Here is a 27593-nt window from a genome sequence, read left to right on the forward strand (position 1 = left end):
TACGCGATTTCTGCAAGAGATGTCGCAGAATGTAATGGCCATATTAATCTGGCGTCTAGTATCAAGTCCTGAAACTCGTTTGAATTTGAAGTGAATAACGCATGTTCAAACGGTTTCTTGTGGCAGTTGTGTTGATTTGATTGACGGGAGAGTGGATTTGTGATATAATTTTAACAGTATTTTCTATCATGCATTCTGTTGAACCTGATATAACGTAAGTTATTTCATACATATGACTGGTTAAATTTCGTACTTTGTTTGTCTGGTAATTATGTATGAAGGGGAAGGAAGTGTCATAACCTCACACTTCGTTTGTGAGATGAGCTCATTATCGAACAAAAATAATACATCTGCATAACTTTTCATTATTTTTCGCAAGATATTTCAAATGAGAAATACTAACAAAATATATACAGATAGGAATCAGTTGTCTTCCAGATTCAGTCTCCAGTATAGTAGACTGATATATATATATAGCATGTGGTGTTGTCACTATTCTAGGAAATTTGTAGCAATTGTACTATTTGTTGAAAATGCATTTGACGATGGACTTGAACTGCTATCCAGAATTGAAAGCTGTGGTAAATGTTTTAAGCAAGTGTGGCCAAGGCTTCCATTGCAACTGTTAACAAGCAACCCATAACAGTCACTTATGCACCAAGTAGTTTGCCCATAGTTATAGTAATTCTTCTTTGACTTTGGGAGGTATCAACTTCAAATACCAATCTGAAGATTTGCTGTCCTAATTGAGGTGTTTGTATATTTTGTCAGTCCCTCCAGGCAAATGCTGGAATAATGCCTTAAATTAAGTCATGACTGTTTCCATCCATATTCTCTCCATCTCATTATTCTTCATATTATTTGATTTTATATAGTGAGCTGCTGACAGAATCATTAAGTAACTCATAAATAAAGTAAATGTGATATTTTGCAGTGAGGTTGTATTTGTGTCTCCTTGTGTAAAAAATCTTGAAAGAGAGCTACTCTTTTTAGTTAATCATGTACAGTCATCCAGTTTTTTCTGTTCAGGTTCAATAATTTGTGTAGTTTATAGGGACTTGAAGCTTTTTCAGTATCTAAAACAATAACATCTTCTTGGGTAATAAGTAGCTACCTTCTCTGCCTCCATTATCAGTGATGACAGAGGTAGAGAAGGACTCTAAAGCACTCAACTTGAACCAAAGCAGCTAATCACTTGAAAAAGCTGTATCACTAGTTGATACATTGTTATTAAGTAACATTCTAACCATGACATACAAGATTTCTCATACTGTGCTTACTGTTTTTGATATCAAGAGCTTTTGCTTCTTTATCACAGAAATTGACAACCATTATTTTCTTTTGCTGTAAGAACTTATGTAATGGCAACAATATAGCAAACGAATAGTGTCAACTCTTCCTTAACAAGTAGAAGTAATACTTTAGTACTGTATTCTGGAGGTACCCAATTTGAACCTTGGTCAGTTTTTATTATTATTATTGTTGTTGTTGCTGCTTCCTAGTCTCTTCAGTTGAGTGAGGGTGGATGACCTTGTATGAGTAGGCTGTTTCTGCCTCCTTCCAAATACTAATCTGCTTATCATTTTTAACTGTTTAATGCAAAGAGTGGAAAGAATTTCATAAATTGAATCAAAGTTTTTTCCAGTTGAAAGTGTTTATTTTTTTAAAGTAAACTTTTGAGTATTACACATTTCATTTGCAAAGATGTATATGTTTTCATTTATTTTAACATTTATGTTTAGTGTAAAAAAGATTCTTACAAAAAATCAAGGAACATGAAAAGTGATTATATAATTTTCACAACATTTCTATATTGTCTTATAAGTAAACAAATATTAATCACAGTTCAGGTATTGACCTAACTCAATAACTGCAACATATTCTGGCCTCATCATTAAGATTTACATATGGCTGCCATTTGTACTTTTGAATTGTCCAAAATGTGTATTTTTACAGTTATTTCTTCAATACGTTTACTAAAATTTGGAAGACTTTAGTTGAATTCCCCTGGCCCATTTAGTAAATGTAGCTGAATTTGGTCTGTTGCTGATGAGTATCTTCTGAAGTGTTAACAGAAATTGAAACCTCATGGATTCCTTGCATTTATTTATCTTTTGACCATGTTATCCATGCACTGATTACTGCACGCTGCAAATGAGTTGACTTAAATCAGAATTGTTAACACTGTTGTTGAGGCATTAACCACTTTCTTCTAAAGTTGTCATTGTTGCTGTTAGGGCACCAGTGTAAAAAGCAAAATGTTCATAGATGTGATACACGCAGAACATACATTTGTATTTCTCTTGTTTAGGATAGGGTCAGAGTTAATCTAGCCAAGAAAGATAATACCGCATTTCACATTGTTTTCGTCGAACTTTCTTATGTAATTTGGTTTACTCAGAGAGGAAGGCGTGATGGCCTGAATATAACGTGGAATTTATAAATATTTGTATATGCCGAAGTACAGCTGCACCATCCACCGTCTGCTGGAGATAAGCCGGAAACACCAGATGCCGCTTGTACTCACTTTCATCGACTACGAGAAGGCATTTGTTAGCGTCGAACCCGAGAACGTCTGGGAGTCGCTGTGGCAGCAAGGAGTAGAGGAGGAGTACATTTGCATTTTGTAGGCGTGCTACGACCGCTGTTCCACCACGCTCATTATTATTATTATTTATTATTAACTGCAAATGGGTTTTTACCCAGTAGCAGAGAGAGGTCGCGGTTCCAGTGGAGAAGGGTGTCCGTCTGGGCCACCCCATCTCCCCGAACCTCTTCTCTGTGGTGCTGGGAAGCGTGATCCACTGCTGTTGCTGGGACGATCGAGGCCTCCTCATCGGTGGACGCCGCCTTAAGCCACCTGCGCTTCGCTGATGACATTGTTCTCATCACCGCGACTCCGGGTGAAGCCTCCGAGACTCTGGCAAAGCTGGACAGAGCCACGCCGTCGGTCTTAAGATGAATATCAGGAAGACCAAGACGATGCGTAATCGATTCGCCGCCGCTGCTCCGGTCGCCGTCGGCGCCTTCCAGCTGGAGGACGTCAAAGAATACGTCTACCTCGGACTCCTCATCACCGCGCAGAACGAGCTCAAACCGGGGTTGGCGCGGAGACGGCGAGCGGGACGGGCAGCATTCGGATCCATCCGATCAGTGATCGACGCTACGCGAGACGTGGAACTTCGTGCTGAGCTCTTCGACTCCACCGTACTGCCGGCACTTTGCTACTGCGCCGAGACGTGGTCTCTTACTAAGGCCTTGCGGAGCAATTTCGAGTCGCCCATGCCTCCCTTGGGCATCGACTTGTCGGCGTTACCTTACGTCGAGTACAACATCAGGGATTTACGTGGCCATACCACCAGACACTGGTCTACCCGAGCACGCAACAGAGAGTAATGGAGGAGATGCTGTGGCCCGCGCGCGAGATGATGAACGGGTCGTTTAAATGTTGAGTGCAGCTTCACAGCATACGATAATCTGTTACTGCTGTGTTGTGATGGTGTCTTGGCCTTCACAGTATTTCATGCGGTCCACGATTAATAAAAGAATGTTTTGGAAGTTCGGTATCGTTGTGTGACCTTCGTGTGCAAATAGTCAGCAGAACATGAATTTTCTGGTTCAGCTGTCTTCGGGCGGTTTTGGGCGTGTCGTAAATTGTAATTGAAGACAATGTATGCCTGCCTTCATTGTGTTCTTCGCAGAGCAGTGATATGCTTCACATGTAAGACGCGAGCTTTGTGGCAACAGATGTCAAGAATCAAAGACTGCAACACAAATTATGAACTGCAACAGTAACTGTTTCAGGTCACCTGAAATCAGAACTGTTACATGAATAATGAATTAATTTTATCCTTACAAAGAATTTAACTTAATGTATAATTTGCACCTAAATAACTTTAAACTATAAATTGTAGCGTATTTGTTAATTTTGGGTCTGTCTGAAAGATTCGGACATTTGGTGGTCGAGTGGCCTGGTTTAACGCTTCGAAAGTCGCCATGTAGCTACATTTTACATTCCATTGTATATAAACATCAAATCTGGAATGTCATTTTCCTTCCGATGCCACCGGTTGATCACGTTCACGAGCCTTAGTCATTGTTGTCACAGTGGTTTTTGACGTAAATACGTCTATACGGAAGGGCCATTCGGCAAAAACAGTGTTATGAAGATGTGTAAGATCCATACCAACAATGTGTGAATATGGACCGACAATGGTCAGCTTCGGTATGAACTCCTGCGTGCATAACAATGCAAGAAAAAGGATTCAAATTTCTAACACACGCCTGCAACAACATTGGCTGAGCATGCCGTAAGGCTCTTTTCCCATTTATTATGCATGCTGTATAATTGCCTGAATAAACCCTATTGCAATCCACTCCTTTACCTAAGAAACTAATTGTTATGTCATCTGTTTATTCGGCATTGTTGTGTTTCATTACTGCCGTCAACAATCCGCTTTCGTTATTGCGGAAAGAGCTAAGCTGTGAATCGCTTGTAGAAGAAGTGCGTCATAAAGTAGATAATAATATTGTGCTGTTAAAAAGTTTTAGAATATCACAAGTACTTATCTTATATAAGAATTATTACATTACATTACATTTCATTACATTGCAGAGACGTATTTACGTCAGATTCTCCGGAACCGTGGTTCCACTGTCAATTTGTAATCTCTTATTACATATAAGTTAACAATGTTGAGTGAAGACATGACATACAACGTTATGTAAATGTGAACAATACTGCTGGTATAAAAATATAAATGGTTGTTATTACTGTCGGTTTTATTGTAAATTATTATAAGATTTGTTTAAGTAAGCACGCATTCCTAGGAGGTGGGTTATCAGCTTCATGTCCTGGCTGATTTACTCCAGGAGAAGGAACCATGGTATCCATTGAATAGCAGAGAACTACAAGGCTAGTGGAAGCAATTGTAGTGTTACGTAATTACGTGCAATGATTTTTTCTAGTTTAGGAGGGTAGTTGCAATGGTTTATACTAGCACAGCGTTGGAAGTTTGAATAGACACTAATTATATCAGATTCTTTCATGTCACTGTAATATTCCAATTCCATCATTTTTCATGTTCTGTTCTTGTCAATTAAGGCTTAATTAAAATGACAATTTTTTATAAGGATACCATTTTCTGCAAGAATTATCACTTCAAAATGTTCTAAATTAATTGCTGAAAATCTTGTTTCTATGTAAAATACCACTTGTTTCTCTCTCTTTCAGTAATTGATATGCGCCGGCAGTCTCCAGGAGAGACCTCTTCCACCCAAGGTCAAACTATGGAAGAGAGACTAATACCCATATTCACCGCCATGAAAACCTGAAATTTATATGACAAATATTCATCCATAGCACTGACGCATTGTCATTATTTTAAATATATTCGAAATGGCTTTATCGTTTCGTCCGTGAGTAAAATTATACACCACGTTTACATATATGGTATTTGAATAAGCATATTGTTTAGACTTATAATATTTTTGACTTTCACCAATAATTTTGTCGTGATTAGTTTCCTATGCATTGTCAAATTCTGCAGCCAAATGATGAATAGCCTAAATAACTTTATATATTGTATATTGTATTAATGAGTGGAAGAGTAATCACTCGATAAGACATGCACATAGATGGAGCAATGATATCAGTGCGCATCTGAGCAAATTGTGGTCCGTGAGACTGCGTTTATCGACAGGAAAGAGTTTGAATTAACGGCAAAGCAAACTGCCAATTCCACGAAAAGTTTATGACAGCTCATTTTGACAAGAAAGATTCTTTACCTCGGTAACAGAAACCTTTCATTGCATCGTATCCTAAACCAGATAAATCCAATCCGCAACCACGTACACCCACAATTTCTTTAGTGTACATTTTAATATTATACTCCTGTCTACAAAAGTAGTTTCGCAAGTCGGCTCTTCCAATTTGGTTTCTTTCGAATGAGAGTTTGCCTGAGTATTTCTCGTATCCCCATGCGTATTGCATGTACCGTTTATCTTATATTCGTGGCTTTAATCGCCGTAGTAATATTTGTTCAAGAATACAAAGGAGTCTTATAAAGCTCTCATAACGTTATTTTTTCTATCCCTTAATCAGTAAGACCTCAGAGAATGTAACCAGTGAAATTCACGCAAGGTTTCTTCGTCTTGGAGGTGGTGGTTTTCACTGTCCGACTCTCGAAAACCGCTCGAAGTCATAGCTGACTGAGTCAGAATTAGGTCCGGATTTAAAGAAATTATAACCCTTAAATGAACAAACCGGTGGATGCGATACAAAGTACATAAAATTGGAGCAAACTTCAAGTTTTTGTTTTTACGGTTTACATTTTTATAAGTGCTTAACATGGCTGCCCACAAATTCATTTCAGTAGATTTTATTATTTTGGGGATCACCTTTATTCTTGCCATATACTTTTAACAAAGATATGTTAGTTTGCTAATTTTAAGTGGAACTTGCAATCTTCTATAATTGGAACTACTGGAGTTATAGAGCCAAAGAGCCAGGCTATGTACATGGTGTCCTAGCCGCCATGTTCTTCTGCCCTCCATATAGCCAGCCTCTTGGTACATGTTTGGACTCTTGTTACAAAATAAAGAGCTTTACAATGCGTTACTTCTGGTAGTTGTTCAGATTCTGATTTCATCTCACCTTATCCCTTCACTTAACTCGTAAATTGTTTTTATAAGACATCTCGAGCGAAATTACCATCTTCGTGAGGTTTGAACAAAGTATTTCAAGGCTGTGTTCAATTTATAGGCTTTCTGTTGAACTGTGTGCTCAATCTGTTATATGTTGTGCATTAAATTCCTCAGCAGAATAACAGAGATTTTTGTGCTTGTTTTGCTGCATTCATTAGTAAACAAAATGTAAAAGTATTTTTTTTTTCAGTCTTGGCACTTACAATGGATACACTAACAATTTATTAGAGAACAGTTACAAATTTAAGAACAATGAACATTGGATCCAAGGGACGTGGCTGGACATCCAACTGAAGATAGGACAAATAAAGTATGCATCTCAAATTGTTTATTTATTTGTTATTTCAGACACAGGAAAAATAGCAGCATTATAAAAGTAAGGAAGAACAACTTCTGTATTATTTACTTTTTTATTTACTTACCTCAGTATTATGATGAATAAAGGAAAATACTACTGGTATTAGTTCTGAAATTTTCCCAGCATCACAATATGAAACTTTCCTGTATATTGACATACTAGCTATACAAACAATTTGGTTCTTGTACATTGTTTAATAATTAAAAAAATCATATTTAAGGAAGTGTAATTTATATTAAGTTGTAAAATTTGTGGTTTTCATGGTGCTGTGAATATTGGTGGTCTTCTGGGTTGTTGCACTGTGTGCTACACAGTCAAAGAACTACACAGTGTGACAACATAGAATATGTAAGTTGTTCAAACATTTGTTCTTTTATCCAGAACCTTGAATTTTTAGCAATATCACTGAATTTAATAGAATATATACATTATGAACAAGCCTGACAACTTTTATATAACATTAAGCCCCCATGAGTGAGGGATCAGCCCAGTGCAAGGACCCTACAATTAATATAACACAAGAAACAAACATTCATGCCCCACTGTAGAAGTTTAGGCTCTATGTTCCATTGGTCATCTGTGTAAACACATGATTCTGCATGTCATTCAAAGAAAGATAGCTGTCAAGCTAGTCACAACACCTTCTATATGGAGTCTTGAGATGTCGGAAAATAAGTGTCCAATTAGGATTACTTTATTCTCTCATCTGCCTTATTTTTAGTTTTTCAAGAAATCTCACCACTAAAATTCGATGTGAATTTGTTACTTCTGCAACTTGAACTGTAAGTACAGCCTATCGGTAACCCAGATTCAGGTACCCTAACAACAGACTTTCTTGGTATATAACACTAATCATAAAGTTGTGTAATACGTTATTTTGTCCATTCCCTAGACTGAAAAGTAGCCAGTAGCAGTTGATACAATTTCCTCTTCTGGGTACTATGATAATCAGGGAAATATGTAATAAAAAAATAAATGAAGAAATTAAAAAATATGATCTTAAGTAGGTATGAGCCTATTGAATGAAAAGTATGTAAACTTAGGTATATGCATAGACTTAATTCATTATTTTATATTCTCTTTCAGTACATTAGCAGGAAAACCAAAGGGTCACTTTTATGACTTCGATAGTAAGTCATAAATGTGTTGCGGTTATTTTTGTTATCTTCTGGTGTAACATATATTTGAAATTTCCATGCTTTCTGATGAAAATTAAATATTGAATATCAACCTCCATAATGGTACATACTGGACATGCTATGAACATTTGAAAATTATTTTATTTATATATTTGGTTAATTTTTCAGTAGACATTACGGGCAATACCACATGACTCGCATGTTACAGCCAAACACATTTGAACTCCCATCCGTGTTTTAGGTCACAATTTCGAAGCAACATCTTCTGATCACAATTCTTGAACTCGCCCAGTACCACACCCATACCTATCAAACGCTGTACCGATCCCGCCAACCTTTAGTATCATAAAGTGTTTCTCTGAGATAAATGCACCATCTATCGAAAGTCAGATAATCTTGTTCAGAGGTTGGTGGAGATTGGCGCGAAATTTTTCATGACCCGGAGGCCATGATGTATAACAGAATATAGATCATGGTGTATTAGTACGTAGTTATTTATAGGAGACAGATTTTAGTTTATAAAGGTGCACGATATAATTAAAAGTATATAAAATTATCATACTTCATTAATTAAATTGCACACGTTATTTCTTCATATTTTGTAATATTAGTGTGGTATTACTGCGCAGTGGTATATTGTACATGTGGGCGAATGCCGGCAGAAGAAGCGAAGAATATTACTCATATAAAGTATTTATAAAGTGTTGACAATATAGCGCCGATTGCGATCACAATGGATGAAGATTTTTTTTCTGCACTTACAGAATTATTAGAAAAGACTACTTTACCAGGTATGTGTGTAAAACATGCACAATTAATTCAAAGTTCAGTCATTGTTTCTAAGAAGACAATTCGTTACAGATGTCTCCTGGCCTCTTATGTAACGCAGATAAGTTTGGATATTTTTCAGAAACTTAATGTGAACTTTTCCCGTAATTTTACTTTTCCTAATTGAAATATGATGACTTTTATGCGAGGTCGTTCTATTGGGCGTACAAATATCCCAGTTAAATCAATTTACCTTCTAAATATTCCTTCATATGGTGGACTCTGATATTTGCTGTTTTATGAATTGTGCAAGTTTATTGTGCTAGTTGTAATGAATGTTGAAACAGTTTGTGTTTGAAATTTTTATAGATAATCATGAATTGGAGGCAGCCCAAACTTATTTGGAACAAGCGGCACAAACTAACTTGGTATGTATAAATTACCTCAATAACTTAACATCATTGCAAACACGTTTTCTGTAATGAATACAATCTACGATTCTTAGGAAGTACAGGCATGATTGTTAACTCCTGTTTTCTTATTTATGTACAGCCAGAATTTGTGAAGACCTTGTCTGAAATTCTTGAGTGTAGTTGGATTAGTCCAGTGGTAAGGATGGCAGCAGGACTCCAGCTCAAGAATTCGCTTACATCCAAAGATCCTGTCGTTAAAAAACAATACCAGCAACGCTGGCTTGCCTTTCCAGAGGAAACCAGAGCTTACGTGAAGAAAAATGTAATTTTATATCATATTACTATTAGAAATTTTTATATAAACAATTTGTTGGTGTTACGGTGAGTTTTGTGTTCAAACCATTCAATAAAGTTATCTCATACTTTAGTATTGGGGTAGTTGTATTGACATTATGTTTGAAAAATGGCCTGAACCAAAGGTAAGCAACGAATGGCTTATGGGTCAAATTCAGATCATGGTACAGTAAAACCTCTCTAACTTGCGGTTCCACGATAATGTGTCCAACTTACAGAGGTGTCCAGGATAGAGGGAAAGGGGAAAATCATCCTTTCAAATTGTTGTGTAATGACAATGTGGTAATTGTTGAGTATTATGGAGCCCTTCCCAAAAAGGAAATTATTGATAAGAAAAATCAAAAGAGTAAATTAAATTTTTACAAATGTTGTTTTCACTAAATTAAACGGTTTACGGTTATACGGTTTTGTAATATTATGAGCTGTTTTATTTTGAGTGTGGTGTGTTGTTTTGTTGTGTCTTATTGTTCTTGTTGTGCCTTATGCTTTTTGTGTCTCATTGTTTTTGTTGTGTCATGTCTTTTTGTCTTACTGTATTGTTGTGTCTCATTGCTTTGTTGTGTCTTATTGTTCTTGTTGTGCCTTATGTTTTTTGTGTCTCATTGTTTTGTTGTCTTATTGTTTTGTTGTGTCTTATGTCTTTTTGTCTTACTGTTTTGTTGTGTCTCATTGTTCTGTTGTTTCTTATTGTTATTGTTTGTGTTGTCTTATGTTTTTTGTGTTATTGTTTTGTTCTGTTTCATTGTTCTCTTGTTTCTTATTGTTTTTGTTGTCTTATGATTTTTGTGTCTTATTGTTTTGTTCTGTCTCATTGTTCTGTTGTTTCTTATTGTTTTTGTTGTCTTATGTTTTGTTGTGTCTTATTGTAGGACCACTGCCACCGGGTAAAAACCCATTTGCAGTCAAATAAATAAATAAATAAATAAATAAATAAACTTGCATGGATAAGCTGAAAGGGAAGGCACCAATACTTTACATTTACCGACAATGTAATCTATTTACTTACATAATCTAACTACTGTAATTTCTGTTAACACTGTTTAACTCAGTTGCAAGCACAGTACAGTACAACCCCTCTATAACGCGGTTCGCTATACCGCGGTTCCAGATATGACACGGGTACCTCATGTCTCCCATAGTGCAGCAAAAAAGAAAAAAAGTTCATCAATTATCCTTCACACAGAACTCAAAATTGTATTAAAATGCAAGCCAAATTAATTATTTATTACTTTTTCCTTAAAAATCAATCATAACATGGTTAAATAAGTATGTATACTCTTAAATGGCGATAGTCTATCAATACTGTACGTACTGTACAGTACGTCCAGTACTTGTGCCGATTTTTCTGATGCACTCCCATAATAACGCGATTTCTCTATAACGCGGGTTTACCCCTGTCCCCCGCGACCCGCGTTATAGTGGGGTTGTACTGTACTGACAAAGTTAAAACTGTACCAGCAATATCTACTGTAGTCCAGTGAAGGGTTTAACAAAGGAATCACTATACACTTTCACTGCATTCCAATGATGTGTTCAAAGTCTCACACCCTCAACCATAAGCTAATCTTCAGGTAGAAGGCATTCATCAGTCAGAAATTCAAAATAACAAACTACTAACTGTAAATGTTTCCCATAAAAGCATTGTAGCTAAGTTCATGAACCTGTCCAACTTACAACAAAAGGGGTGACCAAGTTCCAGGATAAAGGGGTGTCCAAGATATAGGGTATTGTGGACATGTAAAATTATAGGATATTTGCTGGTTCCAATTAAAAGTGTCCAATATAGAGGGGTGTCCAGGATATACGGATGTCCAACTAGAGGGGTTTTACTGTACTTTATGTGACCCCTTTGATATAGCAGTAACTTACAGTGAGGGCCATTCTTTGGGAAAAGCAAATCTGAGCAATTGCCAAAAGAAAGTAATCAGATTCAAAATAACTGTATTTCCTGAATGTGAGTATACCCTTTTAGAATTTACATGCTGAGAAGGCACTGAGTACCGATTGGTTATTCAAGAATTTCTTTGTATGATTTCACGGTATGGCACACCACACACCAGAGTGGCTCCCCCCCCCATTTCAGGGCACATCCGGCCCTGGCCAGTGCTCCCTTCCACTCTCCACCCAACTCCTGACAATCTTCAGACCTGCCACCATGAAAACCTGAAATCCTACATAAATGAAGAAGTTACTTAATTAATACACACTTGTTTTACTCTGTTGGTGAATTCCTGGTGTTTAAACATTATTTATAAGGTTTTTTATGTTTAATAACTTTATATGTATGGACGTAGCTAACGTTTGTATAATTCATGTGCAACCTTTATTTTAGATGGAGTTTTTGTAGTATTTGGAGTTGTAGTTGTCTGTATGTTTTGTATTTTGTGACTTATTCACATCCTCTTGTTATTCTTGTTAACTTTTGTGTATGTGGAATGTGTATAAGTTTCTATTTCCTGTTTCATGTATTCCTCAGCACTACAAACTGTGTGGTCCTCCAAAAGAACTCAATGTTCAAAGGACAAAAATTCTTTAATTTGTACTTGTTTTCTGTGATTAAACTTGCTTATATTTAGTAATACATCGTGACTTTGCCACTTATCGAGAGAGAGAGAAGGTTGCAGGTTGTAGTGGTTATTGACATTACAGTGATAAATATTACACAGCCTATTGCAAAGTTTTTAATAAGGCAAAGATATTTTATCTAGCTGTATAGGTGAACAGAGGTTTTTTATCCTATAACATGTCAGATTCTACCAGGCAATTTGAGGTTAGGTTGTTGCATTATTAATTTACAACCACATTTATGTTTAATTGTATGAAATTTATAAAGTATTTGACAGTTCACAGTTGACTTGTGTGACATACATGAAGCCCTACAGAATAACCTGATCATTCTGCACTACTTTATGTATTGAATATCATGTTAAATTGTCGACACTTTTAATTGTAAAACCTGATGTACTTGGATGATATCGGGTGTTTTTTTTAACTAGATCCTAGCTTCTCTTGGTACCAAGAATAACAGACCAAGTTCAGCGGCGCAGTGTGTAGCGTATGTAGCGGTAGCAGAGCTTCCTGTGGCCAGAACTCATAGGTGTAATGGTGAACAATGTCATCGACTCAACAAGTACAGAGATGAAGGAAGCTACGCATCAAGCAATGGGCTACATCTGTGAGGATATTGTAAGTTGCATCTATTGAGTATGCCAGTTTATGTATACCCTTCACTGTGTTAGAATGTACTAATTTCACCAAACCAGACCATTCCTTTATTATATGAGATATTTCATGCAATAAGAAAATATTTCTGAAGAATTTTGATATTCGATTAGTGCTTTATCCTTTTGTTTCTGAGCTTTGTGTAGCATACTTCAAAACACTTTCTGGGAGAGCAGTCGCAAAATATTAATATGGTAGAAGCAATTGTTGATGCGTTTTGTACGTTACAATGAGTCTGTATCCTTGTGGAAGTTTGTAAGATGGAAGCGTGCTTGGTTTTAATGGCATCACTGGCTGCTTGTGGGAATATTTGTACAAATGTTTCCAAACCCTTACCAAAAGATGGTAGATACTGTACAGTATTTTGTTGATCAAGGAATGCAAAATTTATGGAATGGGATATGAAAATATGGGTCACATGGTTCTGTGAATGGTCTTGATTCTCATCTTCCATCAGTTGTAAGTTTTTATAATGTGGTTAATAAATTAATCAGCTGATAACATCTTCAGTTATGGGCTGCAGCTGCTATGTAGAATACAGGTAGCCCTCGATTTGCGCAGATTCATAATATCGCCGATTTTGAAAGTCAAAAAGTGAAAAAAATATATTTTACTATTATTTATAATGTTTTACAATGTAACTCATACTGATTCTTATACTAAATCGTAATTCTTACATCACTTATTTTGAATAAAAATTATAAATACAGTCATCTCTGCAATTACATATGTTTCATTTACGTGAATTTGCTCCAATGGGATCGATGAATCGGTAAAAGCTGTTTGTGAAATGCAAACTTTTGCATATGCGAGTTTGCTCTTATGCAATTTCATTCTGGTGCTTTAAACTTTCAGAGAGCTAATTTAAAGCTAATTTAATCTCTGCGGAAATACCGGGGTTATTTTTACTATGCGATTTTCCATAGGTCGGCATCTTACATGAATGTAACTGTCGTATAACAGCAGAGATGACTGTACACATCAATCACATGAAAGAATCGCAGTCAATCGCGGGGACCAACAAATTGCCGATTGTAAGTGTATATTCACCGCCCTGATGACAGGCAGTATGACCTCTGAAATGTTGGTTAACATCGACCAGACACACAGCGCAACAATCCAGAAGACAGAAATCTTCATACTCATCGCCCTGATGACGGAGGCAGTATGACCTCTGAAACGTTGGTTAACATCTACCAGACTACACAGCGCAACAACACAGAAGACAGAAGTCTTCATACTAAGAATCACCTTGATGACAGAGGCAGTATGACCTCTGAAACGTTGGTTAACATCGACCAGACACACAGCGCAACAATCCAGAAGACAGAAATCTTCATACTCATCGCCCTGATGACGGAGGCAGTATGACCTCTGAAACGTAGGTTAACATCTACCAGACTACACAGCGCAACAACACAGAAGACAGAAGTCTTCATACTAAGAATCACCTTGATGACGGAGGCACTATGACCTCTGAAACGTCTGTTAACATCGACCAGACTACACAGCGCAACAACCCAGAAGACAGAAATCTCCATACTCATCGCCCTGATGACTGAGGCAGTATGACCTCTGAAACGTTGGTTAACATCGTCCAGACTACACTGCGCAACAACCCAGAAGACAGAAATCTTCATAATAATCGCCCTGATGACGGAGGCAGTATGACCTGTGAAACGTTGGTTAACATCTACCAGACTACACAGCGCAACAACCCAGAAGACAGAAATCTTCATATTCATTGTCCTAATGACGGAGGCAGTATGACTTCTGAAACGTCGGTTAACATCGACCAGACTACACAGCGCAACAACCCAGAAGACAGAAAACTGTATAAAATATATTTTTTAAGTTCCCTTTATTTTATTTACGTTATTTCAGAGCTTTAAATGTAATGCCATCATATTACTCGTCAATGTTTGGGTGCTGGGAAGGCATGCCATTGACTTCACATTGATATACATTATAAAAGAGTTTCAATTTACTCTGGTTCGTCCAGGAATGCATCCCTGGCGTAAATCGAGGGTTATCTGTATATCCATGCTGAAGAGTTATGCATAGAATACTTTTGAAAGTGGATGCTGTATTTTAAGGAAGCTGATTTCAAAATGTAGCGATTTTTATTTACAGGAACATGAAGTTTTTATTATTATTTATTTGACTGCAAATGGGTTTTTACCCGGTGGCAGTGGTCCTACAATAAGACACAACAAAACATAAGACAACAAAAACAATAAGAAACAACAGAACAATGAGACAGAACAAAACGATAAGACACAAAAAAAAACATAAGACAACAAAAACAATAAGAAACGACAGAACAATGAGACAGAACAAAACAATAACACAAAAAAACATAAGACAACAAAAACAATAATAAGAAACAACAGAACATTGAGACACAACAAAACAGTAAGACAAAAAGACATAAGACAACAAAAACAATAAGACACAAAAAACATAATGCACAACAAGAACAATAAGACACAACAAAGCAATGAGACACAACAAAACAGTAAGACAAAAAGACATGACACAACAAAAACAATGAGACACAAAAAACATAAGGCACAAGAACAATAAGACACAACAAAACAGTAAGACAAAAAGACATAAGACACAACAAAAACAATGAGGCACAACAAGAACAATAAGACACAACAAAGCAATGAGACACAACAAAACAGTAAGACAAAAAGACATGACACAACAAAAACAATGAGACACAAAAAACATAAGGCACAACAAGAACAATAAGACACAACAAAACAACACACCACACTCAAAATAAAACAACTCATAATATTACAAAACCATATAACCTAAAGTACATAACTTAAAAATTAATACCAACTAGACATAAGACAGTAACAGTAATGAATCACACGTTTCATCAGGACCTTCTCTTCACTTCACTACACTTATGAAGCCTTCCCATCCTCACCCCAATTTACCCCCCTTCACTGCACCCACCCATCTATTCCCTTTACTTCACCTCATTTATCACTTTCCTAACCTTCTTCCTAAACGTACTTGGTTTACAGGAGAGAGTCCCTAAAACCTCAGCAGGTAGCTGGTTCCAGAGTTGGATGGTCCTATTTACAAAGGAATATTTTCCGATATCTGTTCTTTGTTTTCTGCTCCTAACTTTCCGAATATGATAGACCCTGCTCAGGTAATATGGCCTTTGCAATCTGTCACCTATAGCTTTCCATGCCCGATCTCCCGTGTACGCCTTGAAGAGAGCACATATACGTGCTATCTTTCTACGCTGTGCCAGGGTTTCCCAGTTCGAATCGCTCCTGTGATATGCAAATTTACATGCTTTATTTTGCACCCGTTCTAACGCATTTATCTGCCCCTCCCTGTAAGGATCCCAGCACGCCACCCCATATTCCAGAATCGGACGCACTAGTGATGTGTAGGCTAGACTTTTAGTGTTACTATTCCCCTTTTTGAGAACACGCATTGTAAAATGAAGTGCCTTCCAGGCTTTTTTCACCGTATAATTTACTTGCTCAGCCCAGCTTAAATTGCTGCTTAAGAGTATTCCCAAGTATTTACAACTGCTCACTTCCGGAATTATTTGGTCCCGTAACGAATAGTTTAGTGGTTCCTTCACCCGACTTCTCGTGAAACTAACTGCCTTACTTTTACTTGGGTTAATTTTCATAACATTTTCAGCCGCCCATTCCCCCAGACTGTTTAGATCCATCTGCACGATCAAATCAGATATTAAATGCTATTATTCGTGGAATGCATCAGAATGAGCCGATCAACCACGTTCTGTTAGCTGCGACAAATGCCCTCTTCAGTTTCCTTGAATTTACTAGAGCTAATTTTGATAATGAGGTATGTTTGCTTGTATGACAGTTTCAGCATTAATTGTATTCTGGTTTGCTTTTTATTTTGTTCCTTTCATGAAGTGCATAAAATTAATTTTAATTTGTGCATGTTTCATCTGAAAGATTTCAGTAAAGTGTTATATTGGAAGTATACATTAAAATCTATCTGAATGATATAGTTTTTGTTCATATTAACTCTACTAAAGCTGATATCAAACTTTACTTATTTAATCAAATCTGCTTATAATTTGGTTTATGGCAAAATGCAAGGTTGATGCATGAAATAGTCCCCAAACATTCAAACAAACATCAAGCCTTGGAGATGGCCCATGGCTTTATATGGCAGCCCACATTGTAATCTCAGCGGCAGTTTCTTGTTAAACACATGCAGATTTTCCATAGCCCAGAAGTAAAACTTTGGGACTATTCTGTCCAGGTAGAAATATACCTCATTCAAAAGACATTTTATGCAGTATGGCTCTTTCATACAGCAAGCTCTAGTTACTGTCAATCACGTGCGGTAAGATTTGTACATTACTCTTCTTTTGTGTAGGTACGTGATCATATTTAATTGTGGAATTCATTAGAGAGATCATCTCATATTGCTAATTCTGCAACTGCTTGTTTTGTTGATCAGGATATTTTTGCTTCATAACCAAAGTATTTTATCGGGACTGTCGAGAAAGTGCCCGCCGCATCGGAAAATGAGGACTTAGACATCTCTGCATTGCCACTGTACTGTTTTAAGCTAAGAACAAAGTGGGTCGTGCTCTTAGGTTTATGGACAGTCTCCTTTTGTCAGTCTTTGTAATAGGTGTACATGCTCTTGGTAACAACATTTTATGGAAGTGCCTCCTGATGGTATCTTCATGAGGTAACACATTTGTGTGCATCAGTGGTCCCCAACCTTTTTGGGCCTACGGGAACATTTGGGAATTTATGAGATCATGGCGGGCACAAACCAATTAGCAAAAGCCAAATTTTCTTTTCTCTGGACAAATAAGATATGGACACCAAATAATACACAAAACAACATGACGTTTAATGATACAAGATACCATGCAATCAAAAAAACATAGTTTTATAATTACAATTATTATTACTCAAGTGGGAAGTTAGTGTGATGTTTGGAGCTGCATTTCATCGGCCAGTTTTTCAAATTTGGGGGTGTAGGATGATGTTGCTTATCGCAAACAATCGTCAAGATGGGCGTCAGCAAATCGAGATCTGTGCTTTGATTTTATAATGTTGGTGGTTGAACGGCCCTCATTATTCAGTATGACCTCTTTCCGTAAGAATGTGGGCACCCAAGAAAAAAGCCTTGGCGGGCACCGCGTTGGGGACCACTGCTGTACAAATTCTAACTTGGTCCTTAACAAAACTTGCCATTTTATGATCAGTTGAAGTGAGGGATCATTTCATATGCTACTCTGAGGATATCTCATTATGTACAAAAACTTTTATTTGCAACATTTTTAATGTGGTAAATGTTTTATGAAATTTGAAGAAAATTCATTCTTGAGGCTGTACATTGTATTGTAATTTGTTTTTCAACAGTAGGTTATCTGCTGCAGTAATAAGAATCGTATCTGCGGTAATTAAACTTTCAGGAAAATTAGGTACTTAAAGTAATTACTGATGAATGTCAGCCTTTATAATTATATTTGTATGTTTTCTTTGTCAGTCTGAACGTAACTCTATAATGGAGGGAGTTTGTGGAGCTGCGCAGTCTTCAGACATGCAGGTTCGAGTTGCAGCGCTGCAATGTCTACTAAAGATTATGTCTCTGTATTACGAAAACATGGAAACATACATGGGGGAGTCATTAATTCCGATCACCGTGGAAGCTATGAAATCAGATATTGATGAGGTTGCGATACAAGGCATTGACTTCTGGTCCGTCGTGAGTGATCAAGAAATGGACTTGTACTTAGGGGACTATGGTGTGAGACGGATACGCCAAAGGTCTTGTACGTTCTATTTAAATGGAGCACTACAGTTTGTTGTTCCTGTTTTATTGCAGAGACTTACAAAGCAGGTTAGTTGAGAACATTAATATGGTAGAATATCAGAGTGTTAATCAGTTCATTAATCAGAATTTGGACTTTACTTTTCCTCTTCGAATTAACATGGTCATACTTGCTGTAGTTTCTTCTTACTATGCATTCTTTGCATAGAATGACACAATGCATTTGAATTTACGTCTGTTCCCATGCTTTATTTCCTAAGTATCCGAATGTAATTGAATGAAATTTGATTCTGGGGATTTACACAAATCTGTTGTAGAAATGTAATTTTAGTTCATCTTGATTCATTATTACATCTATACTTTATGTGAGGGTCATACATAAATATTGAAACTGCAAATAATGCCTTTGGTACATATATGTACTCCATTGTGGTACATATTTACTCTCTTGAATTTTGCTTGGAGTTTGTAGCAGCAATAAAGTTTTCCAATCGAAACGTAACAGCTCAGACTCTGATAATTGTATTTCATTGATGTTCCGTTTCACTTTTCAGGAGGAATATGATGGGGATGATTGTTACCCCAGTAAAGCAGCGGGTGTATGTCTCATGCTGCTCGCTACATGCTGCGAAGATAATATTGTGCCATTTGTTCTCCCCTTTATCAAAGACAACATCAAAAGCGCTGATTGGAAGTTCAGGGATGCTGCCCTCATGGCTTTTGGTAAGATGTATTTGTATGGTGGTCCAACCGTTTTCTTTCCTTTGGCCAAGAATATTTGTCCCATTGGGGCCAGTGACTAAAAAACCTCTTCTGTCACTTCTTCTTCTTCTATGGCTCTCTGGTCCGTGTTCGGTCAACGGCCTCCTCAATTATCTTCCATTTGGTCCTCTGTTAGGTCCGTCTGTCCGAGACTTTGATCGAGGTTTCGAGACATCTTCCTTTTTACGATGCAAGGTTGTTAGCCTTGCAACCAACACCCAACCTGGAGGACCAGGGTACCTGTCTTAGTCTGACCTCTCCCCCTCGACCAATCTTGCTAGCGAGGCCCTACCAGTAGCTCTTGGGGTCACTGAGGTACTCAAGCCTCACCACCATGACAAGATGCAGGTGCCATTAACAGTACTTAATTCATAAATGACAAATGATAATAGTACATGGTGAAATATAAATTTCACTTAAATGTACATAAATTACTATGCACTCACATTGTATCGTATACTTGCTTGCTTCTATCTGACAGTTTTTACCTGAAAAACATTACATTTCTCTTCTGATGATATATGTATTATTATTATTGAGTTATTATTGAGTGTTCTGTCTGACGACAGGTCCATTGTTCTGCCCAAAAAGAGCACGCCAGTTTTCCCTATTCTCAGCTTCTCGTTTTAACTCCTGAAACTTCATCTTCTTTTCTTGTTTAAGATTGATATATGTGTGTGTGTGTGTATATATATATATATATATATATATATTTAATTCCTGCAAATGGCTAGGATATTCCCCTGCTGTGGATTCCTCACACAAACACACAAACAAAACACTGCATTAAATGATGATAACATCCACCTTAACAATCCCATCTTCAACGTCGTACAGTTCCTTGACCCTACCCCATGAAACAACTTTCACTTATTTAAATAACCCTCAAACAACATACATACACCAGACACAGATTCTCTTCACCAGCCGTCAGACGCACGTTACTCTACACAACACCTCTTGGTATGTTCCTCGTTTACTATTTTAATATATATTTATAGGATTATTTATTTATTTATTTCCTATGTCAATTCATACTCATTCCAAGAAAAATAATTAAACATTAATTCCACAGATAAATATAACGTCTGACTACAATAAGCAACTTACCACGAAAATGGAAAGCTACAAACGAAACTACGGATCATTATAATATATTGCATTAAATATCTAATAGTTTTTAAAATATTTTAAATTGATAAAAACCTGAAGACGACGGTATTACCCGTCGAAACATGTTGTTTTAATAAAAAGCGCTAAAAATATAATGTAAAATCGTATTTACGATTAAGAGCGCTAATATAATATTTTACACAACAACATGTTTTAATATTATATAATTTTTACAACACCAATAAATTTCAAACGTTTGTGTATAGACTGTACAAAATAAATATAAAAAATATTGACAGTTATGTTTGGTTTTAAATTGTAACCAGTGGGAATACTGAGCATTTTCAATTCTGTTTGCTGCAGAATATCATGGCATGAGGAAGATTTTTGAAAGGGGGAAACCTGAATCACAAACTAATAATGGAAGTATTTGATGAAATTCCCAGTGAATCCAAATCGTTCACTTCAGATGACAATAGTGAAACTGAAGATGTCTTTACAGACATATCAGACATATTGCCTGTGCCACAAAATATAACTGTATCTTCAGGACACTCACTTGTAGATCTCAGCAGTCCTGTGCCACAGAATATACTTGGGTCTTCAGATCACTTAGCTCCCAGCAGCATTCCTATGCAATATACTTCTGACAGTGACAATGAAGATGATGTGCCACTAGTGAACAGGTTTGGAACCAATGTCATTTTCTGGCAGAAGCATATTATGCCACCGGAAGTGAGGGATTTTAGCGAAGAATTTGGGGCAAATATACCAGACACTTGTGAATCTCCTATAACTGGAAATTATTGACATCTTTAACAGTGTAGGCCATTCTGTACTGTCAGTCAAAATTTCTTATTTAATTAATGGCGTATTACATGCGTGTTGAAATGGTAATACATTCTTTCCTCAAAATGGCATTGACAGTGTTGATGACATCGCCCTCATCAAAATAATATGTAATTGTATTCTGCCCAGGAAATAGTTTTCATAGAGTAAGGTGTAGTTTCATGAGACTTTGTACACGGTTTTATGACCAGGAAAGTTAGGTTAAGGCTTTTATGTACTTTAATGGAATATTTCTTAATGTGTCATAGATTAAGAGTAACTGACATGGGAAAAAATGTATTGTTTGTGCATTGCTTATGCACAGGTTAACCTGTGATCAGCAGCGTACGAAGCTTTGATGGAAATGGTGAAGAACTCTCCACGAGACTGCTTCGTAGCTGTGCAGAATACCACAATGGATATTTTGGAGCGACTGCAACAGGTGCTGCAGTTGAAAACGCCCATTCAGAGCCACAGTGACCGAGCGCAGTACAATAACTTGCAGAGCCTCCTCTGTGCAACTTTGCAGGTGAGACAGTGACCATTTGCCTTCATCTACTGCAGAGATTAAGAATGCAGCTCCACCTATAGGTATTCCTTTACTGTGATGATTCCCTTATCTAATACTAGAGGTTCTGAAAGGTTTCCAAACGTGGGGTCACAGTCACCCTTTCTTATCAACTCAAAGTTCACAAGGTTATGAGTGAAGTGCTTTGACAGTTTGTTGAAATGCCACGATATTTCATTGAAAATGCTGTTAAATTAGGCCTTCTGTTGCAGACAAGTTCAGATGTTCAATTTTGTGTAATAGAATCTGTTATTGATAAGATATTTGATACTGTGTTTGCTTGGGTAATATATGTAATATATATAATATAGTTTTGTTAAACATGTTGGTATCAATATTGCAGAGTTTGCTGAGAAAGGTAACTGTAGAGGATAAGCGCCAACACTCAGATGCTATCATGACTACGCTTCTTCAGATATTCAAATCCAATTGGTGGAAGACAGGCGGTGTCCAGGAAGATACACTAAAGTTAGTGTCCACACTAGTACAGGCGTTAGGAGAGAGTTCATGAAGTACATGGAAAAGTTTAAACCCTTCCTTTGTCTTGGTCTTAAGAACCATGCTGAATATCAGATACACATGTACATTTGTACCTGTGCTCCATCTGGCCTTTCAGTTGTTTCACGCAGTCTCTCCACAATAAACTGAAAGCATTCTGATAAGCAGGAAGTTTCTGGCTGTGCCTGATGCTTATTTCTTTCTGCCTGCTTATAACTTGCCTCTGCCAAGCAATTAAACGTCCAACATACTTTTTTTGCAACTTTGGCTTCTTCTTTCAGTCCATCGAATAGAATATGCACAAACTGTTTCAAGTGCATCGCATAAATGGCTACATAGGTGCTAACCTCACACATACAACAAAATGTCCATGTTGCAGTATCCCTCACTACAACACTAGTGTCGCACATAGCCTCCATCAATATTGGCATTGGAAGATTTGAGGTTTTCACAGCGTTGAGTATTAAGATTTCTGTCTTCTGGGTTGTTACGCTGTGTAGTCTGGTCGATGTTAACCAACGTTTCAGAGGTCATACTGCCTCCGTCATCAGGGCGATGAATATGAAGATTTCTGTCTTCTGGGTTGTTGCGCTGTGTAGTTTGGTAGATGTTAACCAACGTTTCAGAGGTCATACTGCCTCCATCATCAGGGCGATGAGTATGAAGATTTCTACAACAGATTTGTGTAAATCCCCAGAATCAAATTTCATTCAATTACATTCGGATACTTAGGAAATAAAGCATGGGAACAAACATAAATTCACCTGCATTGTGTCATTCTATGCAAAGAATGCATAGTAAGAAGAAACTACAGCAAGTATGACCATGTTAATTCGAAGAGGAAAAGTAAAGTCCAAATTCTGATTAATGAACTGATTAACACTCTGATATTCTACCATATTAATGTTCTCAACTAACCTGCTTTGTAAGTCTCTGCAATAAAACAGGAACAACAAACTGTAGTGCTCCATTTAAATAGAACGTACAAGACCTTTGGCGTATCCGTCTCACACTAGAGTCCCCTAAGTACAAGTCCATTTCTTGATCACTCACGACGGACCAGAAGTCAATGCCTTGTATCGCAACCTCATCAATAACTGATTTCATACCTTCCACGGTGATCAGAATTAATGACTCCCCCATGTATGTTTCCATGTATTCGTAATAGAGAGACATAATCTTTAGTAGACATTGTAGCGCTGCAACTCGAACCTGCATGTCTGAAGACTGCGCAGCTCCACAAACTCCCTCCATTATAGAGTTACGTTCAGACTGACAAAGAAAACATACAAATATAATTATAAAGGCTGACATTCATCAGTAATTACTTTAAGTACCTAATTTTCCTGAAAGTTTAATTACCGCAGATACGATTCTTATTACTGCAGCAGATAAATGTATATCAATGGGAAGTCAATGACATGCGTTCCTGGCACCCAAACATTGACGAGTAATATGATGGCATTACATTTAAAGCTCTGAAATAACGTAAATAAAATAAAGGGAACTTAAAAAATATATTTTATACAGTTTTCTGTCTTCTGGGTTGTTGCGCAGTGTAGTCTGGTCGATGTTAACCAACGTTTCAGAGGTCATACTGCCTCAGTCATCAGGGCGATGAGTATGAAGATTTCTGTCTTCTGGGTTGTTGCGCTGTGTAGTCTGGTCGATGTTAACCAACGTTTCAGAGGTCATACTGCCTCCGTCATCAGGGCGATTCTTAGTATGAAGACTTCTGTCTTCTGGGTTGTTGCACTGTATAGTCTGGTAGATGTTAACCAACGTTTCAGAGGTCATACTGCCTCCGTCATCAGGGCGATGAGTATGAAGATTTCTGTCTTCTGGGTTGTTGCGCTGTGTAGTCTGGTCGATGTTAACCAACATTTCAGAGGTCATACTGCCTCTGTCATCAGGGCAATGAATATACACTTACAATCGGCAATTTGTTGGTCCCCGCGATTGACTGCAATTCTTTCAGGTGATTGATATGTACAGTCATTTCTGCTGTTATGTTACATTCATGTAAGATGCTGACCTATAGAAAATTGCATAGTAAAAATAACCCTGGCATTTCCGCAGAGATTAAATTAGCTTTAAATTAGCTCTTTGAAAGTTTAAAGCATCAGAATGAAATTGCATAAGAGCAAACTCGCATATGCAAAAGTTTGCATTTCACAAGCAGCTTTTACCGATTCATCGATCTCGGAGCAAATTCACGTAAACGAAACATTTGTAATTGCAGAGATGACTGTATTTATAATTTTTATTCAAAATCAGTGATGTAAGAATTATGATTTAGTATAAGAATCAGTATGAGTTACATTGTAAAACATTATAAATAATAGTAAAATATATTTTTCTCACTTTTTGACTTCCTGGTTTCAAAATCGGCGATATTATGAATCTGCGCAAATCGAGGGCTACCTGTATTCTACATAGCAGCTGCAGCCCATAACTGAAGATGTTATCAGCTGATTAATTTATTAACCACATTATAAAAACTTACAACTGATGGAAGATGAGAATCAAGACCATTCACAGAACCATGTGACCCATATTTTCATATCCCATTCCATAAATTTTGCATTTCTTTATCAACAAAATACTGTACAGTATCTACCATCTTTTGGCAAGGGTTTGGAACCATTTGTACAAATATTCCCAGAAGCAGCCAGTGATGCAATTAAAACCAAGCACGCTTCCATTTTACAAAATTCCACAAGGATACAGACTCATTAACATACAAAACGCATCACCAATTGCTCCTAACATATTAATATTTTGTGACTGCTCTCCTAGAAAGTGTTTGGAAGTACGCTACACAAAACTCAGAAACAAAAGGATAAAGCACTAATCGAATATCGAAATTCTTCAGAAATATTTTCTTATTGCATGAAATATCTCATATAATAAAGGAATGGTCTGGTTTGGTGAAATTAGTACATACTAACACAGTGAAGGGTATACATAAACTGGCATACTCAATAGATGCAACTTACAATATCCTCACAGATGTAGCCCATTGCTTGAAGCGTAGCTTCCTTCATCTCTGTACTTGTTGAGTCGATGACATTGTTCACCATTACACCTATGAGTTCTGGCCACAGGAAGCTCTGCTACCGCTACATACGCTACACATTGCGCCGCTGAACTTGGTCTGTTATTCTCGGTACCAAGAGAAGCTAGGATCTAGTTAAAAAAAACACCCGATATCATCCAATTACATCAGGTTTTACAATTAAAAGTGTCGACAATTTAACATGATATTCAATACATAAAGTAATGCAGAATGATCAGGTTATTCTATAGGGCTTCATGTATGTCACACAAGTCAACTGTGAAATGTCAAATACTTTATAAATTTCATCCAATTAAACATAAATGTGGTTGTAAATTAATAATGCAACAACCTAACCTCAAATTGCCTGGTAGAATCTGACATGTTATAGGATAAGAAACCTCTGTTCACCTATACAGCTAGATAAAATATCTCTGCCTTATTAAAAACTTTGCAATAGGCTGTGTAATATTTATCACTGTAATGTCAATAACCACTACAACCTGCAACCTTCTCTCTCTCTCTCGATAAGTGGCAAAGTCACGATGTATTACTAAATATAAGCAAGTTTAATCACAGAAAACAAGTACAAATTAAAGAATTTTTGTTCTTTGAACATTGAGTTCTTTTGGAGGACCACACAGTTTGTAGTGCTGAGGAATACATGAAACAGGAAATGGAAACTTATACACATTCCACATACACAAAAGTTAAGAAGAATGACGAGGATGTGAATAAGTCACAAAATACAAAACATACAGACAACTATAACTCAAAATACTACAAAAACTCCATCTAAAATAAAGGTTACACATGAATTATACAAACGTTAGCTACGTCCATACATATAAAGTTATTAAAAATAAAAAACCTTATAAATAATGTTTAAACACCAGGAATTCACCAACAGAGTAAAACAAGTGTGTATTAATGAAGTAACTTCTTCAATTATGTAGGATTTCAGGTTTTCATGGTGGCAGGTCTGAAGATTGCCAGGAGTTGGGTGGAGAGTGGAAGGGAGCACTGGCCAGGGCCGGATGTGCCCTGAAAATGGGGTGGGGGGCAGCCACTCTGGTGTGTGGTGTGCCATACCGTGAAATCATACAAAGAAATTCTTGAATAACCAATCGGTACTCAGTGCCTTCTCAGCATGTAAATTCTAAAAGGGTATACTCACATTTAAGAAATACAGTTATTTTGAATCTGATTACTTTCTTTTGGCAATTGCTCAGATTTGCTTTTCCCAAAGAATGGCCCTCACTGTAAGTTACTGCTATATCAAAGGGGTCACATAAAGAAGTACCATGATCTGCATTTGACCCATAACCCATTGGTTGCTTACCTTTGGTTCAGGCCATTTTTCAAACATAATGTCAATACAACTACCCCAATACTAAAGTATGAGATAACTTTATTGAATGGTTTGAACACAAAACTCACCGTAACACCAACAAATTGTTTATATAAAAATTTCTAATAGTAATATGATATAAAATTACATTTTTCTTCACGTAAGCTCTGGTTTCCTCTGGAAAGGCAAGCCAGCATTGCTGGTATTGTTTTTTAACACCAGGATCTTTAGATGTAAGCGTATTCTTGAGCTGGAGTCCTGCTGCCATCGTTACCACTGGACTAATCCAACTACACTCATGAATTTCTGACAAGGTCTTCACAAATTCTGGCTGTACATAAATAAGAAAACGGGTTAACAATCATGCCTGTACTTCCTAAGAATCGTAGATTGTATTCATTACAGAAAACGTGTTTGCAATGATGTAAAGTTATTGAGGTAATTTATACATACCAAGTTAGTTTGTGCCGCTTGTTCCAAATAAGTTTGGGCTGCCTCCAATTCAGGATTATCTATAAAAATTTCAAACACAAACTGTTTCAACATTCATTACAACTAGCACAATAAACTTGCACAATTCATAAAACAGCAAATATCAGAGTCCACCATATGAAGGTATATTGATTTAACTGGGATATT

General features: G+C 36.9%; 1 protein-coding gene and 1 pseudogene across 3 annotated transcripts; one reads left to right on the forward strand and one right to left on the reverse strand.

Moving 5' to 3' along the window:
- On the forward strand, positions 1–24916 carry LOC110840903 (importin subunit beta-like; annotated as a pseudogene). Its single transcript, XR_015536604.1, has 13 exons — positions 1–214; positions 5234–5418; positions 6896–7411; positions 8832–8993; positions 9340–9398; positions 9523–9705; positions 12734–12923; positions 16647–16814; positions 18492–18845; positions 19331–19499; positions 21121–21386; positions 21805–22008; positions 22391–24916. The product of XR_015536604.1 is annotated as an importin subunit beta-like (transcript).
- Positions 23742–27593, reverse strand: LOC147873031 (importin subunit beta-like). 2 transcript variants are annotated; one of them, XM_087354143.1, is made up of 4 exons: positions 27408–27593; positions 27103–27285; positions 25545–25734; positions 23742–23817 (listed from the first exon to the last, which is right to left on the reverse strand). In XM_087354143.1, the coding sequence occupies exons 1-3, from the start codon at positions 27498–27500 to the stop codon at positions 25552–25554; spliced, it is 459 nt and encodes a 152-aa protein (XP_087210269.1). In that variant the 5' UTR covers positions 27501–27593; the 3' UTR covers positions 23742–23817; positions 25545–25551. The 2 variants fall into 2 exon arrangements, with proteins under 2 accessions (XP_087210269.1, XP_087210268.1); XM_087354142.1 differs by lacking the exon at positions 23742–23817 and having other exon boundaries at positions 24934–25734.

The sequence above is a fragment of the Zootermopsis nevadensis genome, unplaced genomic scaffold, assembly GCF_977971745.1.
Source record: "Zootermopsis nevadensis isolate Lab colony 2312 unplaced genomic scaffold, Znev_1.0 Znev_ptg000022l, whole genome shotgun sequence".
Taxonomy (NCBI): Eukaryota; Metazoa; Arthropoda; class Insecta; order Blattodea; family Termopsidae; genus Zootermopsis; species Zootermopsis nevadensis.

Coding starts and splice junctions, on each gene's coding strand:
- LOC147873031 (XM_087354143.1), bottom strand. CDS start 27,500: ATGTTGAAACAGTTTGTGTTTGAAATTTTTATAGATAATCCTGAATTG. Junction 27,286..27,407: donor AAGCGGCACAAACTAACTTG/GTATGTATAAAT, acceptor ATTTATGTACAG/CCAGAATTTGTGAAGACCTT. Junction 25,735..27,102: donor GAGCTTACGTGAAGAAAAAT/GTAATTTTATAT, acceptor TTTTTTAACTAG/ATCCTAGCTTCTCTTGGTAC.